Consider the following 17,807-nt stretch of genomic DNA (forward strand, 5'->3'; position numbering starts at 1 on the left):
CAGGAAAAAACAAAGCTAAACTGAGATTATTACTCGCTTCCCATCTGAGGGGAAAAAAAGTAACACATAATGCATGTCATCTGCTTCATTTAGCAGTCAGAGCCAGTAGCAAGTCACAATGTGTGACACAGCCACCAAATCAAGATCACCTCCTACGTGCCAGTGTCCCAGAGGAGCTGAAAGATGGACGGGGACGGTGCATGCAGTGGCTGGGGCAAAGATTATCAATGAACCTGGGGAGCGCTGCCAAAGCAGAACACTGCTGAGAGCAGGGCTCAACAGGCAAAAGCCATGGGACCATAAACAGGACCATGAAAAGAGAAAAGCTCTCTGGCTGTACCTTTGCTTGGCCAACTGAGGGTATGAATTACAAACTGTCTGGTTCTCCTATCAACTCAGAAGAGCTACCCAGCTCTCTCAGCAGGCACAGCCAGTTCTCCTGAGCAGTGGCTCTCCCCTCTCTGACAGCTGCTCTCAGATGGCACAGGAGCAGATGGCAGCAGTGATCACAGAGGCTGTGCTACCCTCTGTTGCTGCAGAACAAATTGTCTCCTTTCCAAAGCCAGGAGCCACCCCATGACTGCTCTTTCCATAGGTTTAAGATGAACAGTTGACATGCAAACCCTCTGCAGCCGCCTTCTGCTGGCTCTGTTCCTGTGTGCTCAGGAAAATTGAGCTCAGCACAACAGCCCTGTCCCTGTGTGCCCATGGAGGCTGCTGGGCTAACAAAGGGATTGTTCCTCCTTGGCTCTGCCAAGGGACTGGCAATGACAGTAAAGAACCTCTCTCCTGTTCCATGATCTACCCTTGTACTTTCAATATCCTGTCTCACGAGAAGGACTCATTTGTGATTGAAGTATTTTTCTTATGAGGTGTTCTGGGTTTTTTTCTTCCCCTCTGTCTGCAATTAGCAAATGGGCCCTTGGAGTATAACAGCTACAAGAATATCTAAAACTCAGGGTTTGGACTGGAGGGATGTTATTAAAGATGAATTTTGAGACTTTGAAGAACAAGAGTAATGGGGATTTAACTATTCAAATCCCCAGAGTTCCCAGACAACACAGAAAATACCAGAAGGAAGTGCAAAGGAAGAGCTCAAAAGGATAAATCTGTGTGGTTTAGGAAAGAGAAGGGATGAGATAATGTCTGGAAATTGATTAAAGTAGAGAAGTGACTGTGTAAACTGGGAGAAAGAGCATAAATCAGGCAAGAAATGTGTTCAGAATTAACTCAGAGGACAAGTCCAGAGAAGAATTTTACTGTCACAGTTACGGCAGTAACACTGCCATATATCTAGTTTTACACCCATTCAGTCCCAAGCAGCATCTCAGCAGACATGGCTTTTCCCAGAACCTGAGCACCCTGCTCAAAGGAGGGACAACTTAAAGATAAGGATTCTGAAGGTCATATCCAGTCAATTTTTAGGATTATTTTCCCCACAAAAAATTCTTCTGTCAAATTTGTTTATTTTCACTTTTCAAAGTGAGCAAGAGCTGGCAGCAGTACATCATGCCAGGATAACTATGGCTTTGCTTGGAATGAAAGACCAACAAAGCTTTGCCACAAAGTGATAAAGTTCCCAGGGCTCACCACCTGGAAGGAATTTCATGGCGGATTTCATACACAAAGAGAAGCACTTAACTCTCAGTTAATTTTAATTCACTTTTGCACCTTCCCCATCCTCTTTTCAGAAAAACTCTCCTAGTAGTCTCTCCAGACTGGCTGTGGGGCACCATCCGAGCTGCAGGATGCCCATCTCTTTCTGTATCTCAGGGCTCAGACAATGCTGTAAGTCTCTGTTGCCAGGTCCTCAGGAGTGCTTGGAGTAGCTCCTGGCTCTCTATTCTTCTTGCTCACTCAAAACCAATGGATACAGACCCTGCACAGGGTCCTTCTCCATTCTTCCCCTCCAAAGGCAGTCTTCAAAGGAATCCCATGGGCTTGAAGACTGACTGAGAGCAGGAGCAGCCTGAAGGTTGTGGTGCTGGAAGTACAGGACCCGGAAACACAATTACAGTAATTTCACTAATACAAGCCGCACGGAGTATAAGCCGCATTTCCGGTGCGTCAACAACGTTGATGTCTTTGTCAATAAAAAAGCCGCATCCAAATATTAGCCGCACTTTGGTTCACAGCAAAATTTCACTAAGTTGTAATTTAGTAACACAATCGCGGATCGCTGGGGCTTACTGGCTTACTGCCGACCTTGGAAACATTACTTCTAAGTGAAAAAAGACACAGACCATAGCTGCGGCAATGTACCCTGCAAGTTTTATTTACAAGCCGAAAAAGACACGAATAATAGTGTGGTTATTTTGCGAGCATTCCCAACGGATCCGCGTTGCCTTTAAACAGCAGCTCATCCGCGCGGGTGAGCGGTTGAGCTCCAAGAAGAGCCACATCTCCATGCCAGCACAGCCACCCTGCTCATCCGTGCGAGCCCAGCGTCCCCCCCACCCCTCTCCATGTGAGCCGAGCGCCCCCCACCCCTCTCCATGCGAGCACAACCAGTCGCGCAGCCACACAAGACTAAAAAAACTTTAAAAAGTACAGAGAAATATCACACACTTTTATCAAACTGCCGAGAGAACACGCCGAGGTAACTCACCCCCATAACACCCCCCGCCCCTCAGTAACGCTGCCATCCACAGGCAGGCAATAAGCTGTTCTCTGATTGGTTCATCATCAGAACACCGGGAAACCATGGATTTCAAACCATTTTTGCTCGGGACAGGACCGGCACGGTACCAGGTAAGGGCAGATATCACATTTTTGTTAATATATTAGCCGCCCCGGAGTATTAGCAGCACTTCCGGGTTTCCACCAAAATTTTGGTCTAAATAGTGTGGCTTGTATTCGTGAAATTACTGTAATTAACTTTTACTTGGGAAGGGTAAAAGAAAAATGTCAATGTTATACCATAAGGTGAAGGAGGCTGCAGGAGACAGTGAGTGCTAATATTGAGGCCAGATGGAAAAAATAGAAGTAACAGATCTGGTGGTAGATTGCATGTGAAAACATGACAGGAAAAAAAAAACACTTTGAGGAACAAACAGCAAAGGGAATAAACGCTATTAATGTTTCTTCACATCACAGATTCAGGACCCTGTCAGAAAATCTGTAGGGCCAGCTGATATAATAAAAGATCACAGCAGATATGGCCATTTTTAAGTTATTTATTTCCTCAGTGCTCATAATGGAAGAAAGTTAGTGTACAAATGGCTCCAGATATTCTCAGGGGTTAGGGTTCTTAAGGAAGATTAGGTCAAAATCAAAATTACTTCAGAGGAGAGATTTGAAGAGTCACACAGTGAATAGCAATGAATGACTAAGACTGATAATAAGTACTCAGGAGCTCTATATCTCTAAACTGGAAGAGCTAAAATCATAGCAGTGATGGATGTATCATTTAAAATTACTGGAAAGTTAAACAGGTGCAAACATGAGGTCAGGTGTTGAAATTTGGTCCAAAGGTATAGGAGTAACTACATGCGTCTTTTTCCAGCTTAGATACTACAGTGGGGTCTGCCAATCCGTGCTACATCTATGTGCTGTGCAAAGTCTTTGTTGGGAAACTGCAGGGGTGGCTTCTGTGAGAGATGCCAGTGGCTGCACCCATGTCAGACAGAGCCAATGCCAGCCAGCCCCAGGACATATCCACCTGAGTTGAGCCCATCAGTGATGCTGGTGGCACCTCTCTAAAACATATTTAATGGAGGGTAAATATCCTGCACAGCAGCTGGAGAGAGGAGTAAGAATATGTGAGAGAAACAGCCCTGCAGACACCAAGGTCAGTGCAGAGGAGGGGCAGGAGGTGCTCCAGGCACTGAGCCGAGATTCCCCTGCAGCCCCTGGTGCAGCCCATCGTGAAGCAGCTGTGCCCCTGCAGCCCCTGGAGATCCACAGGGGAGCAGAGACCTTTTGAGCCACTGCATCTGTTTTTAAACTGACATGACAGAGACAGGAGTACAGCATTTGAAAGGCTGACTGAAGCACCCTTGGCAGCACCAAAAAATTCTTGATACTAGGTCTTTTATCAAAGAACTATTTTTAGTTTATGGATGTGGGAACAATTTAAGTGGTTTTATCTCCAATGACATTACAAAGGTCATCACAAGAATGTTTTCAGCCCACACACAATTTAAAGTGGCTGTTTCTCAACACCATCTAAGAAGGTTTATGTTGCTAGAGAAGATCAGCTGAGAACACAGCTCCTGGAGAGCCCCACCATTTTATAAATGGGCAGTAAATGCCAAAACATCTTCTTGCCCTAGGGAAAGGGGGATTCAGCTAACCTGCACTTAGGTATCTACAATGTAAATGTGTACATGCAATGTCAATAAGGCTACTGCAAGCACTTCCTTCTATAATCTTAATGACTTGGGTGTGTGGTTACCTTCTACTGTTCTGCTGATTTCTGATTATTTTGAGCACCTGCACTGTTATAAAATATTTTGTCTTTGTTGTAACTCTCTGTTCTTTTTTGTCATAGAGTGGAGGAGTTAAGTTGTCCAAAAAAAAATAAAGATATTTCCTTTTGGTTTATATGTCTGCAAAATTACAGAACTGTTCTTTGCTCTGCACTGTCCATCATGTCTTCAGTTGCTGAGTCTAACACTATCCTGCCTTCCAAAATCTTGATTAAGAGAAGAAAGGAAATGTTACACAAGACCCTACCACTAGCTGCCACAGCTTACCAGCAGAGAAGTTGCCAGACTCACTGAGTTCAAACTCCAGCTTTCCAAAGTTACATAATTAAAAATCTACCCATCCTAGGCTTGCAAGCTGGTACTTTTCCTGCCTGACTAGAAACCTGCAGGTTAACTGAAAAAGAAGCACTGGGTGAAGAGCAAGAGCTTCCCCAGATGATAAAATGTTAATTAGCAGGGATGTTAGAGACATCACTGGATGCTCAGGGACGTTCAGTGTATCAGCAGGTCTACCCAAAAGTACTCATTGGCCCTGCACTCCAGCAGCACAATTCAGCAAAATACAGCTGCTGATACTGATACATCATTTTCGTTTCAGTCCATTCCTTACTCCTAGACTGGGAAAGTTTTCTGTAGGGAAAGGGGTGAGAAAGGAGGGGAGGCAAAGTCCTTTCACCAAGAAAGATTCATCACTCTGGAAGAGTTAAAAAATTAATGAGAGACAGGAGAGGGAAATAGAAAGCTGAGATTAGATCCTTGTTTGTTTTCTTGCTCCCCACCGTGAAGTTATAGAAATGTACCCAGTGTTCGCTTTCTCCCACCGGCAGTTAATTACTTGTGTGAAGAGCTTTCACTGTTTCCTGCTGGAATATCCCAGAACCACTGACCCAGTGTCACTGTCTGCCATCTCCTCCCCACACAGCCAAAAGAAACAATGAAAAATCAACTTAGCAGGGTCCTTTAGCAACCAGGATCTCCCTTCTGCCACCTGCAGTGGCAAGACTGCTGGGGCTGGAGCTCAGACTGTTAGACAGAGAGGAAACAGAAGATGTGTGAAAGCAGAAAACAGAGAAAACAAGCCCTGTCAATAAGAGAGACTCAAACAGAGAAAGATTCAGCTCTGTGAATATAACTACAAACTGTGAAACATCTCTATTTTTTTAGCATCAGTCATCTTAAGGTTTCCTCCTCCACCTAGTTCCTCTTCATTTTACGATTCCTGTACAGTTGTAGGTATCTCTCACAGTGCTCAACCCTAACTTCCCACAGATCCTGAAAACCTTGTCATGCAGCCAACATGGTTAAGAGAGAGGCTGATAATATCACTTATTCACAGCCCTTCACTGGACACAGAACCTGGCAAGAGCCTGTTGCTCTCACTTGTGGTTGCAGTCGCTCTTAGGAAGAAATCCAGTCAAAGTGCAAGCTTAGAAAATTCCATGCACCAGGAGTGGCAAAATACCCATGAGTTATCCATTCTCCTGAGTAGGATCACACAGCCCTTCATTTGTGTTGTTTTCTTTCTGACATGTTCCTGCTGCTTATGAGAAACAATAACACAGTAAGGCATCTTTGTCTTCGCTGGCTCCTGTTGGGTGCTGTGAGTACCTGAGGACCATTACAATTCTACCCAAGGGGTAAAATCAGAGCTGAAAGCAACATTTCCCCCTTCACCTGCACTAAGTGGCTCTTACAGAAGCAGGCCAATCCTTTCTTCAGTATTTGAAGCCTGGAATAACTTTTTCTCCCTATTTTGGCTGTGCTTATAATGCTGGTGTGTGTATATATATATGTATGTATATACATATACATACATGTATGTATACACAGCAGCACTTGTATATATATACATAGAGAGAGAGAGAGGGAGATACAAATATGGTATACTGCTAATATTCACTGATATACTGGTAGTATGGACCTCACAGGACAGCTCTCCCTGGTGACATCATCACTGACTCTTCAATGGAATGGAAGCAGCTCATCCTACTCTGAAATTACTCTCAGGATACTGTTTAATTTCTGTCAGAAGACATTTCTTCTCCAGCTAGACCCATTGGAGGAACAAGGAATGAAACAGAGAGTCGATTCATATCTGAGAGAGGCAGAAGTAGGGTTTGCTTCTGCTGGACACTCCCACCCTCCCTGGATGCTCACACCTCCTAAAGACATACCTGGGCACTGGGAGCCTCACAGCTCCATGGGATGATGCAACCACAGGAAGTTTAGCTCCCACTGCTCCATCCTCAGTACAAGATGCCAGTAAACTGAAGTGAGTTCAGCAAGGGCCACACAGGGTGGGTGGCAGCTGGAGCACTCATTTTGCCAGGTGGGGTTGACACGCTTTACTTTGTCACTTACACTTGAAGCATGTCCTGGAGAAGAATGCAACGGCTTTCAGTGCAGGCACTTTCCTCAGCCTCAGTGAGATGATGAGGAGAAAAGGAAAGTAAGGAAGAGAACTTCCACAGGGTGAAGGACCCTGAGATTGCTCCATCTCAAGTTTTGCCTCAGTCCCTGAGAGGTTTCTTCCCCTTCCAGTCCATCACTTCTCCTCTCACCTCTCACCATCACCGTGCCAAATGGGGGTCCCTGGGGCTCCTGGGGGCACAGGCAATTCTGCTCCAGTGGCTGTGCCAAGGGATTTGAATTGAAGGTAAGCCTTGACTTCTTCTTCAGGGTGAGGAGCAAAACCTGCTGTGAGACAATGATATTTTGTTCTGGTTATAGCAGGGCTGGCCACCACACGTTGCCCCATCACAGCAGTTTGTATTGTATTTGCATCATGCAGGCTTCTCAGCAAGGAATTTCTAGTGCAGAGTGTCTCTCCAGGATCCCTGCCAGTGATTTCTTAGCAGAGGGGTTTTCTGGGTAAGAAAATACCTGGGGTTGGTACAGCAGAGCCTGTTCCCATGGACAAGTCCCACCTTCCAGCACCTCAGCTCTGGGTATCACAGCACATGGTGAGAGGGTGGGCATGACCTGGGACAGCAGCCACCAAGCATTCCTGCTCCCAGAGCACCTGCTCCACCACATGGAGAAAAATAGAGGTGGGCAACAGCAAAATGGGCTTCCTGAGAAATGTCATGGAGCTGCCTCACAGCCCTGCTCAGCCGCACTAATGTTCTTGCTCCGTCCCCAAAGTATCCTGCCATCCCTCATCACATGGCTTGCCTCCTCCCCTCTTTTACAAGGGTGACCTCTCCCTTTTTCTTCACCTCTTCTAAGGTCCAGCCCTTCCAGGGATTTTGGCTGTTTGGTGATGACTCGGCTCTGAACAGCACAATCATGAGTCCTCTGTGGGAGGGTGAGGAGCCTTCCCTTCCTCATCCTCCCTCAGGCCAGCAGCTTCTGCAGAGCTTGAAGGGAAACCAGTGCAATGGCTTCTCCACAGGCAGCCGCACCCCCTGGGAAAGCAGCTCAACATCTCAGCTGAGGAGGTGGGTGAGTTCCCCTTGGCCACAAAGTGTGAAGGCTTCAGGGTGAAGGTCTGGTCCCAGGGAAAGGAGCAGTGCTTTGGAAAATGATGGAAAGATTCAAAATCACTGATCTCAAAGCTATAGTTCCACCTTTTCCTCTAATGCTTACTTTGGAAAGTACATTAAGAAACAGGGAAACAGGTGAAATTGCCAAGTGGTTCTGCAGGAGCAGAGCAGGCTGGAGCTGCTGGTGGCTGGGCATCCAGGGATGGGGGAAAGGGGAGTGAAACGGGCACTCCTAGAAACCTGCCACCCCCAGGTACATCCCTTGCCCCAGGACTGCTGTTTGCAGCACAGCAGAGGCTGGACAAGCCTTGGTGAGTTGTTTTTCCCTCTGGCAGGTGGGGGAGCTGGACGGAGGCCCAGCTCTGCTCCAGCAGCACGCTGGTTTCGTTCTCGCTGCGCCTGGAAGGAGGCAGTACCTGCATGACAACGCTGCGGTCAGCAACGTGAGGTTGGCCTGCTCCAACAGGACAGGCCTGAAGGGATGGGGACTTTCAGGGGGTCACTTCAGCCCATGGAGCAGCAACTGCACCTCTGGGGCCATCTGTGGGCTCCAAATGAAGGTGGAGAAACCTCAGGGAAAGAGGGATGACACAGCTCTCAATGACATGAGCGTCTTCTGCTGTGAGTAAACCTGACTTCCCACCCCATGCCAGCATCTACAGAATTGCACAGCATTGGACCTTGAATCTCTCCTTGCACAAAGGGGAGTGGACTTTTTTTTCTGTGTTGTCAAGGGTAGCCAGATCCCATATCTACAGCACTTCATAAGAAGAGTCTTTGCAATTATTGTGATTAAGCTTTGTAACACATTTATAATCTACAAAATTCCTGTGAGGGAGCATGTGAGGGACTCCCACACCTGTTGATAAAGCAGGAGGTGGGACTCTAAGGGCTCAACAGTGAAATAGAAGAGGGATCATCTGCACTGGCAGAGACTGTGGTTTCAAAGGAGAGGAAGGGGAATTCTTCATCCCATTTCCACTATAATGCTTAGGATGTGCAGGGATCACCACCAGACATCCATCCATCCACCCATCCACCCATTCACCCCTCCACAAATAAACCCAAATATACCATGCAGCTTATGGTCCCAGCTCCATGCCTCTCCTTCCAGCCTTCTCCGCACAGCGTCTCAACGTCCCCGGGTGTCCTGTGCAAAGGAGGCACCCTGAGGATTTTTGGGTTTTTTGTACTGCAGTATTGTCAGTCAGACTACTTGTATTGCAGTCACAAATGTACCATTGCATAGGTAATTTTCCTGAACCCACCACCATCCCCTTCAGCATCCAAACCTCCTGCTGAGCTGCTCTCTGGAGTTCATATTTTGTGCCACTTCCTGGGGCTGTAGGCAATACCTTGAGTGTGAGGACTGCAGCCATAACAAGTATTGGGCAGGGATTAGCCACAAACCCAGGTCTCACAGGGCATTATGCAGGAACAGGCTGGTTGGAGCACACTGTGGTGCACATGTGCAGGAAGGATTCAAGGAGGAAAAGAACAAACAGCAAGGATTAGGAGAGCTCCACAGAGAATTGCAAAGATTCAGCAAACACTTTCCTCAGTGCCTGGAGTGCAAAGAGGAGGCAGAAGTCTGAGAAAGACATAGGAGGGAAGGAGAATATTCTCAACTCTGTAAAGTTCATAGACTTTTCCCATAACCATGTATTTTGAAATCTGTTTGCTACAATATTCTCCCTGGTAAGTAAGTCTTGCTTAGGAAGACTGTGAATGATCCCCAGTACTACCTGTGAGCCAAACTTTCTGTGCACACATCTGAACACACAGACAATGTTATCTTTGCTTAATCCCTGCTGGCATTCCAGATGTTCCAGATGTTTCTGAAGCACTGACATCATGTGCCCTTATGCATCCAAAGGGACTGTTTGTTACTTGGCATGCAGCCAGGAAAAGCCTTACAATAGGTACATTTACAAGCATATTTAACCCTTTCTGCCAAGTTTTTGAAAACAGGGGTTTGAAAGTCCAAGCAGTTTTATTTTTATTGCCAGTTTGGTTGGTTTCCACATGCTTTTCTTATTCCATACTGGTAAGCCCCACAGAGCCACCTATTATATCAGAAGAGTACCAGATTAGAGAAACACTGAATACATGGTCTGGCAACAGGGTCACACATCCTCATGGATGATTTCCAATTTTAAGAGATAAAGGCACTCCAGAGACAGCTCAATTTTTGTTACAGGAATCTCTCTCTACAATTAAATATAATAGGAAAATGCATAACTCAGCCTTTCTTCTGGAAAAAACGATCCCCTAGGGCACTTTGAAATACACTGAGACAAAATAATGGAATTCTTGTCATGAATGTCTCAAGGGTTTTTATGTTATCTTTGCATTAGTCTATCACTTTCATATTACTCATTATTCATTCACTTAAGCAAGTTGCTGTGCGCAGCACTTTTCATGGCATTAAACATGAAAGAGTTTCTGTCAACAGGGAGGTTCCTCCAAGAATACTGGTCTTCAAAGTCATTTCATGGTCTTCCCACTCAGGTCTTAGCCCTCCCCATCAAAACAAAAATATTTGATTGGGCTGAATCCAAATGCCATGGGCAGATCCTCTTGAATAGTAAACATCCCAGTTTCCAGGCAGAGGACATCTAACAGTGTAATGCTGGAAGAGATATCCCTGTCCATTACTCCTTCAAATTCATTATCTGACTAGTATCAGATTTTCTGCTGTGGGAGTGTGTCACTGCTCTACAGCAGTGAACATCAGGGTTTGTCACAGCCCATCACAAAGTGGCAAGGCTCATGTCAAGCACTCCCCTCCTGTGCACTCACACCAGCATGTGACCACTCCTCTCTCAGGAAAACCTGACTGGAATACCACATGGAAATCCAAGGCTCTCCAACGAGCAACTTGCTTCTTGCGATTACTCACCCTGACGCATCAGCAAGAGCTGGTTGAGATGTTTAATCTTAGGTCCCTCACTGCACACATGTTTTTCCTTTAGGCACCTGTGGTGAAAAACATCCAGCAGCACCCACTTTTCCCCCATGCACTGGGCAGAACATGCACAGTGCTCAAATTTGTGTGTAAAGATATTCACAGCCACACTTTCCCAAGGGACACAGGTGATGTGCAGCAACAGTTGTTAATGAAGTAACACCAGTTATTCACCTATGGATGGGTTTGAGCAACTGGGGGGTGGGGACCAGCAATTAAATAACACCCGGGGCTCACCTTGTACGCATTTTGTTGGATATGGGGAGGAATGGTGGTCTTGTTCTACCCAAAATAACAGCTTGCCTCCTCAGGAAGTCCTAGTTACTTGTCCAGTATGGATTCAGCCAGAGAAGTGCCAATGGAGTTTCACTACAGTAAAGAAGTGCATCAGGAGATGTCCTCGAGCTAAAATCTTTGGTGAGGGAGCAGTAAAGGCAATTTAATGATGTAATTTACACTCCAGTGAGTGAAATACAAACCATGAGCGTCTCTCCACAGCTTAGACATGCACCCAACAGGAACATTTCTGCGATGATACTGGCATGTTGGCCTTAAGCAGACAGCTGATAGCCCCTGTTCCGCCAGAGGGGCTCTGTCTCATGTTCTGGTGACAGACTTCATTTGTAAAATCCACAGGAATGGAGCAGGGCTCCTGTGGCTTTTGGCACTGTGCAATCAGGGAGCAGAGGGAAGGTCCATGCTCTAATCTTTGCTGTAACTCCAGCGCACACATTAGCAGGCATCCTCATCACAGTGCCCTTCTTAGAAGCCACAGTCCTGTCCCCCAGCTGTCACAACACCTGTGACACTCTTCCTGGAGTGAGAGAATAAATATGAGTAATGAAATAGAGCAGGATGAAGAACACCTTGTAATTCTTCCTGGTGTTTCTCCCAAGAGCACTGAAGGAAGACACAGAACGTTTGGATCTTCCCCGTTCTCATTCCAAGGTTTGGTTCTCCTGGTGCATTAGTAGGGTTTGGACATCACTGCCACATGACACAGCTTAAATAATGAATACTAAACCTGGGAAACTGCAGTATTCAAAACTTTGAAAAGTGCTCATGTCAGACATCAGGAACTCACCTCTAGGCACTGAGCATTTCAAACAAACTACTGCTATAACAGAGGTCAGCCCCAAAAGTCTCCTGGGAATTTTTTTCATCCCTAAAAGCAGCAAGGCTCGGACTCCACTCTAAACTGCACTGTGAGATGTTGCAGCCTAGAAGATCTCTGGTGCTTATCAGCATTCTCATCCTCTGATGTTTTTTCCCTTCAGAAAAACTGCAGTTTGAACTTGGCTCCACGTTGAGCAAATGTCCCCAAAGTTCAGAACTCTTCCAAGCCAGCTTATTTCCTCTAGAACATCTTTAATGAAGTACTTATTTATATTTTCCTTGAAGTAGAAATACTGTATCTGATTTTATCTCGTATTTTTTATTTTAAGGAGATTTGGTTTTGCTTCCACTAGTGTGTCTTTGACCTGTAATAAAATCTGTACTGAAGTAATGGCTGATTCTGAACAAGTAAGTAAAAATTCCAGTAAATCCAAGGAAGGGTACAAACAACTACATCCCTCTGACCTTTCTGTGCCCCTTTTCAGTAACAAATATGTACTTTGAGCAAAAGAAAAAAATTTCTTGTGCTGTGGTTCTGGAGGGCCATAGCAGAGTGCTGCTTATAACCACATAATTAGAAGGAAAGGTAATGAATTGCTAAAGCACATGTTTCCAGTGGATCATTCAGATAGAAAGCATATTTAGGTGGCCTAGCAGTTTATTAAATGAGATTATAATGGACACTTTGCTCTTTGGCAAGTATCATTTCAGGATAAATTGATGTAACTCTTTACCTCTGGAAAGTCAATTAGTAAAAGAAGGGTTGTAATCTCCACTCATGCAAACCAGTGTCAGGCTTAATTTCTTTGGTATTAATATTTTCCCCTTTTTTCCTTTTCTAACCATTGATATTTTATATCTTCTCTTTGATTTTTTAGCCAAAAATAGCATTCAACCTCAGCCATGACTTCAGATACACAATTTCCAGCACTTATTGCTGTATTGGAGATTTCCTTCTTCTGCTCAGCTCCACCAGTGTTTGTAGGGACATTTCCATGGAGAGCAGCCCTCTTCCTTGTGCAGGATTCAGTAGCTGACATAGGAATAAGCTTCCCAGTGCTGCTATGCCCAGGAAAGAGCAGTGGGGACACCACACTGCCCACACCACTTTGCAGCTCCTACAGCAGGTTCCCTTGGATGTTCATGAAGAAGCTGATCCCTGTCAGGGTCTGAGGAAGAGGGAAGTACACATGTCCAGGGAGGCTGTAGTTGTGCATGGGGCTCAGCTCCAGCACTGCTGCCCTTTACAGCCACCTGGACCTTTCACAGCCATTTCAGAAATGCACTTCACCCACAACATTTTACCAAAGGAAGAGAAAATTTTTCTGCCTAAGCTGTGTTGTCTATGCAACTGATTTTTCAGGTGAGGTTTCTTCTTAGTGTTTGAAGGGATAAGGACATCTTTTGAAAGCTTCCCAGTACCAACCTGCAATGGTGATACTGTGGGGAGGAGCATCTTAATAGTAGGGAAAAGAATCACCTCTCATTCTTCTTCTCTCTGGAATTATTTTCAACTATATTTTAAAAAAAGGAAAATTGATTATATGAAGAAAGCAGACAACATCAATTGCTGTTCTCATGGTGCTTTCAAGTCTTACATCTGGTTTTACAAGAACAAGACACCAAGGAGGGGCAATAATTTCATCATCTTGCTAATATCTGTGTCTTGGTTGCAGTTGTACTACATCTACCTAAGTCTCATTATGCAGGTATTTTTTGCCATTTCATCACAATGGTCTGTCAAAAAACAACTACTGTCTAAGCACCCAATTGCCCTTCTTCTCTAAATATTGCTTGTCTGCTTATACAGCTTTATCTAAATGTACCTCTGTCATCAGTAATAAGGTAATAGGCCTAAAAAGTACTTAGTGTCACCTTGTGTCTTCCACTTAGGTACAGAATCTGTTTTAAACCTAAACTGATGCCTTTATTACAGGTCTTTCCTTCTGCTCCTTGTAGCAGTTTCAGATACCACGTCCCAGTAACTGCAATGGGGAGAAATAAAACCATTCCAGTGTTAGTGTGATTTTCCTGGGCTGAAAAGTCATAAAATCACAGAATACCAGGTTGGAAAGGGACCTCAAGGATCACCTTGTTCAACCTTTCTCGGCAAAATTGTGTCACAGACAAGATGGGCCAGCACCTTGTCCAACTTAAAATCTGTAGTTGGGCAGGGAGCATTCATCTTGTTATCCACAAATGTCAGTTTTCCCCACCTTCTTTCATCAGTTTGGGCCTCATTTTCTTTGGGCTTTAAGCTGTTTGGGCCGAGCATAATCTTATTATGAACATAGGGTGTCTACTGTAAGAGGACATCTAGACCTTGCAACAAAGGGTTTGCCTCCTTCCCCAAGGCTTTTCATGCAAACTCAGATAATGCCAAGAGAAAGAAATGTAGTGCCTCAGGAGAACCTGCCTTTGACTAAGGAATCTCCATCTTTTTTATACTTTTTTAAATTATAGATAATTTTTCTAAGAAATTTAGGCAACATTTTGAAGGTTGAACATTAAGTTGATGCAAATATCAATAAGTGAGCTGGAAATCTCTCCAAAAATACAAGATTTATAATGGTAGAGAGAGACAAAGACCACTAAATTGGCTGCAGAGCAGACCTTACAGAGTCATACATCTCCAGCATTAATTTTCATACCAAGTGAGTAATATACTTTTAATCAGGCCCAACAGCTACAAAAACCTGAGTCACTCCTTTGCCCAGGAGGACTAAATTTTGTTAGGGGGAAGATTGTGCTGAAGTTCCTCAATAGAAAAATGTAATTAATAAATAAGCACAAATCCTTGTTAGGTGATGTTGTCCTGAACAGCCCAGAAAAAGCAAGTCAAGAGCCAGTATTGTCCTTGGACTTGCCAGGAAATCTTTATTGCTGAGCTGCACCCCATGTGTTGGGTAGCCCATAAGAGTTTGGTTTAAAGGCTGGTGGAAAAGCCATCTCCAGCTCCTCGGGCTGAATGTGCTTCAGTTATCTCTTTCTGTATTCTCAACTTAAGCATCTAAAGAAACTCCTTTTAGTATAGTTTCACAAAGAATGATTGGCCAAATGAAGGTTTTTCAAAAGAAAATCAGATTTGATTAAAAGAAGCTAGAGCAAATCCCCTGCCTGGGAAAGGCAGACTTTTTTGTACCTAACCACAGTGTTAAAATCACTAATTAATGGAGAAAATGTATTTCAGAGACACTATGATCTCTAGGTCCAGATTAATTAGGATAACACTTTAATTATTCAGTGGTAATACATGCCACCTTTGAAATCAAAATCATCAAAAGTGGGAGCTTGCAAGCTCAGCAACTACCCCAAACACATTTCTTTCTGCTTGTACTAAGGCAGCAGGTAGATATAATGCAATTCCAGTTTTAACTGCAAGGCCTAAAGGCTCCTCAGTTAGGCAGACTGATTCCCAGAAGCACACCCTGAAGAGGAGAGAGGATTCTGCAGGATATTTCTCCCCCACATTACTAGAGATGACTCAGACTTCTTGAAAACTCTTTCGCCTCTCCTAATCTTCATATTGATTGGGGTGAAAATAAGAGCCAAAGTATTTGCTCCCAGTTTCTCTCAATTGTTCTTCCCATGTTTTGTTTTCCTTGTTATTTTCAAACACCATTTTTGCACTTTCTCCAAGCACCCTCAGCAACCTCACCTAGCACATTTTCAGGCCCATCAGAGCTCCTCCTTCATCCCTTCTGATCAACTCTGATTGTGCCTAGAGCAGCTTCCCCTGTTGTGCCTTGTCTCTCTTTCGGGATCAGCTTCTCTTCAGGCTGGCAGGACCTCCCAGCACAGAAGCATTATCACCACCATTTGCCATTAATCAGGGCTCTGCCACAGGTAGGAGCAGACATTAGCAGACTACAGGCAGTCAGGAAAACAAGGTTATTTTATTAGCAAATTTCAGATAAAAGCTGCACATCAGTCAACTCGATAACTACAATTCCTCCTGGCTTCCAAATTACAGAGTAAAACAGCAACATTTTCAAGTCTGGGTCCAGCAGGACTGTGGGAAGTGCATGATGATGAAATATGTCCCTGGAAGTGGACATCTTCTTTATGTGGCTCTGCCTGTACCACCCTGTAAATCACCAATTTCTCCCTGAAATTTTACCATTTCCTTGCCTCACTTTCTTGGCAGGTACAGCAGTTTCCTCTGAGTTTTCTCATAATTTTCTCTTCAGCTCTGAGTCAGTAGGTGCTGGAGTTGGGGGTGGTGGAGGCATCCATCACTGGAAACCCCACTGCAAACATTTTTCCCTCAGCCTAATTCCATGCTTGAGCTCAAACATGCCATGGAGTAGAGTCATCATGAAAGTCAGGCCAGTGAGATGTGTTGTTGTAAAACTGAGACCCCCACACAGGAAACTTGTAATTAAGGAATAAACAGAGGCAATGAGTCATTACATTTGGTGCTGTGGGAGTTTTTAGGAAAGCATGTTTTCAGTTAACTCATGGAAATCAGACACGACCTTTACACAACTTTTTTTCTTTTCTTGTTAGCAGTCGTAGGAAGCAGGACACAGATTTTTCCAGTTACTGGCATTCAGGTGTGTCATACACAGATGCTGACAACTGGACTTCCTCAGTCCTTCTCCAGATGCTGACACTTGGACCTCACAGCTCTCACAAACAGCACAGGAAGATTATAAAGAAAGAATGGTTTGGGGAAAGGATTTAATACAAAGATAGGACAGGAATGCTGGACAGGCACAGGGTTCAGTACGTTCAGCTATTTATATCCCTTTTTTTCATTGCCTCATGCTTCTCACCCATTTACCCTGATTCCTTCCCTTCCCCTAAACTTCCTGTAATAAATTTTACATAATCCTACAAACTTCTTCTGAAATCCCACAATAAGCTTCACATAGACCCAAAATCCCCCTCAAATTCTGAACACATTTGCAATAATAATGTTTTTCCCTCTCTATCAGTGACAAATCTGAGGATGATGCCTTCAAGGCTGTGCCAGAGTAAATTTTTTTACTTGCATTAATCAGCAACTAAAAGTTTTTTTTGTATTAACTGGATTGTGTTGGCTTGAGTTCCAACTTTCTGTCTCACCAAAGGAGGAAATATAATTTCTACGTATAAAGCTTTTAAAACAGGTAGTTAAAATTTGTTGTGTACACATCGACATATCTCCAGATCAAATCTGAAGGACTTGAAAACACACAAGAATCATACTGAATACAAGTATCACAGCTGTAGCATAACATTTTTGTACCTCAGTTTCCCATCTGTAAATTACAGGCTGAGAGTCTTTCCTTTTCCATAGATTGTGATGTATTTGGGACAGAAACTCCTCTTGTTCTGTATAATCACAGTATTTCTTGTCTCATCCTCTTGGAGACCCAAGTAGTAATAAAACAGTGTATTACTTTCTCTGTTCTTCAAGTAACTTCTGTTTCAGCAAAGAAATAGCTATTAGACAATAAACTCATAATTCTAACAGAAAACTGAGTTAGAGGTCTGAAATCGATATTACCAGGAATGAGCAAAGTCAGAAATACCACTGCGTATAATTCCCAAAGTCTGGAGCCATTCCACCAGAATAAAGTTATGAAAACAAAAACAAAACAACAAGCACTAGGATATTGAAAACTTCTTCTGGTGCAATTGCAATCACAGTGGCAGTCAAGATTCACAAAACAACAGTATAATCTTCTCAAGCTTAGGGAAATATCTGTGCTACTCTTTGCTTGGGAACTTTGGAGGACAGATGCCACGTTTTGGGCTGTTTTGTCTGGAGCCAGGGACTCTTCTCAGCCCCTCGAGCAATAGTTTAAAAAAAAAGAGAAC

General features: G+C 44.2%; 1 protein-coding gene across 1 annotated transcript; it reads left to right on the top strand.

Annotated features, from left to right (window-relative positions):
* The first annotated feature begins 6,862 nt into the window (after window positions 1-6,862).
* LOC116992246 (vitelline membrane outer layer protein 1-like) lies at window positions 6,863-8,544 on the top strand. The gene is given in 5 exon segments (XM_033051703.1): window positions 6,863-6,879; window positions 6,972-7,086; window positions 7,659-7,737; window positions 8,232-8,321; window positions 8,324-8,544. Coding segments are annotated over 5 exon segments (522 nt in total).
* Window positions 8,545-17,807: the final 9,263 nt, after the last annotated feature.

The sequence above is a fragment of the Catharus ustulatus genome, chromosome 2 (genome assembly GCF_009819885.2).
Source record: "Catharus ustulatus isolate bCatUst1 chromosome 2, bCatUst1.pri.v2, whole genome shotgun sequence".
NCBI classification, from domain to species: Eukaryota; Metazoa; Chordata; class Aves; order Passeriformes; family Turdidae; genus Catharus; species Catharus ustulatus.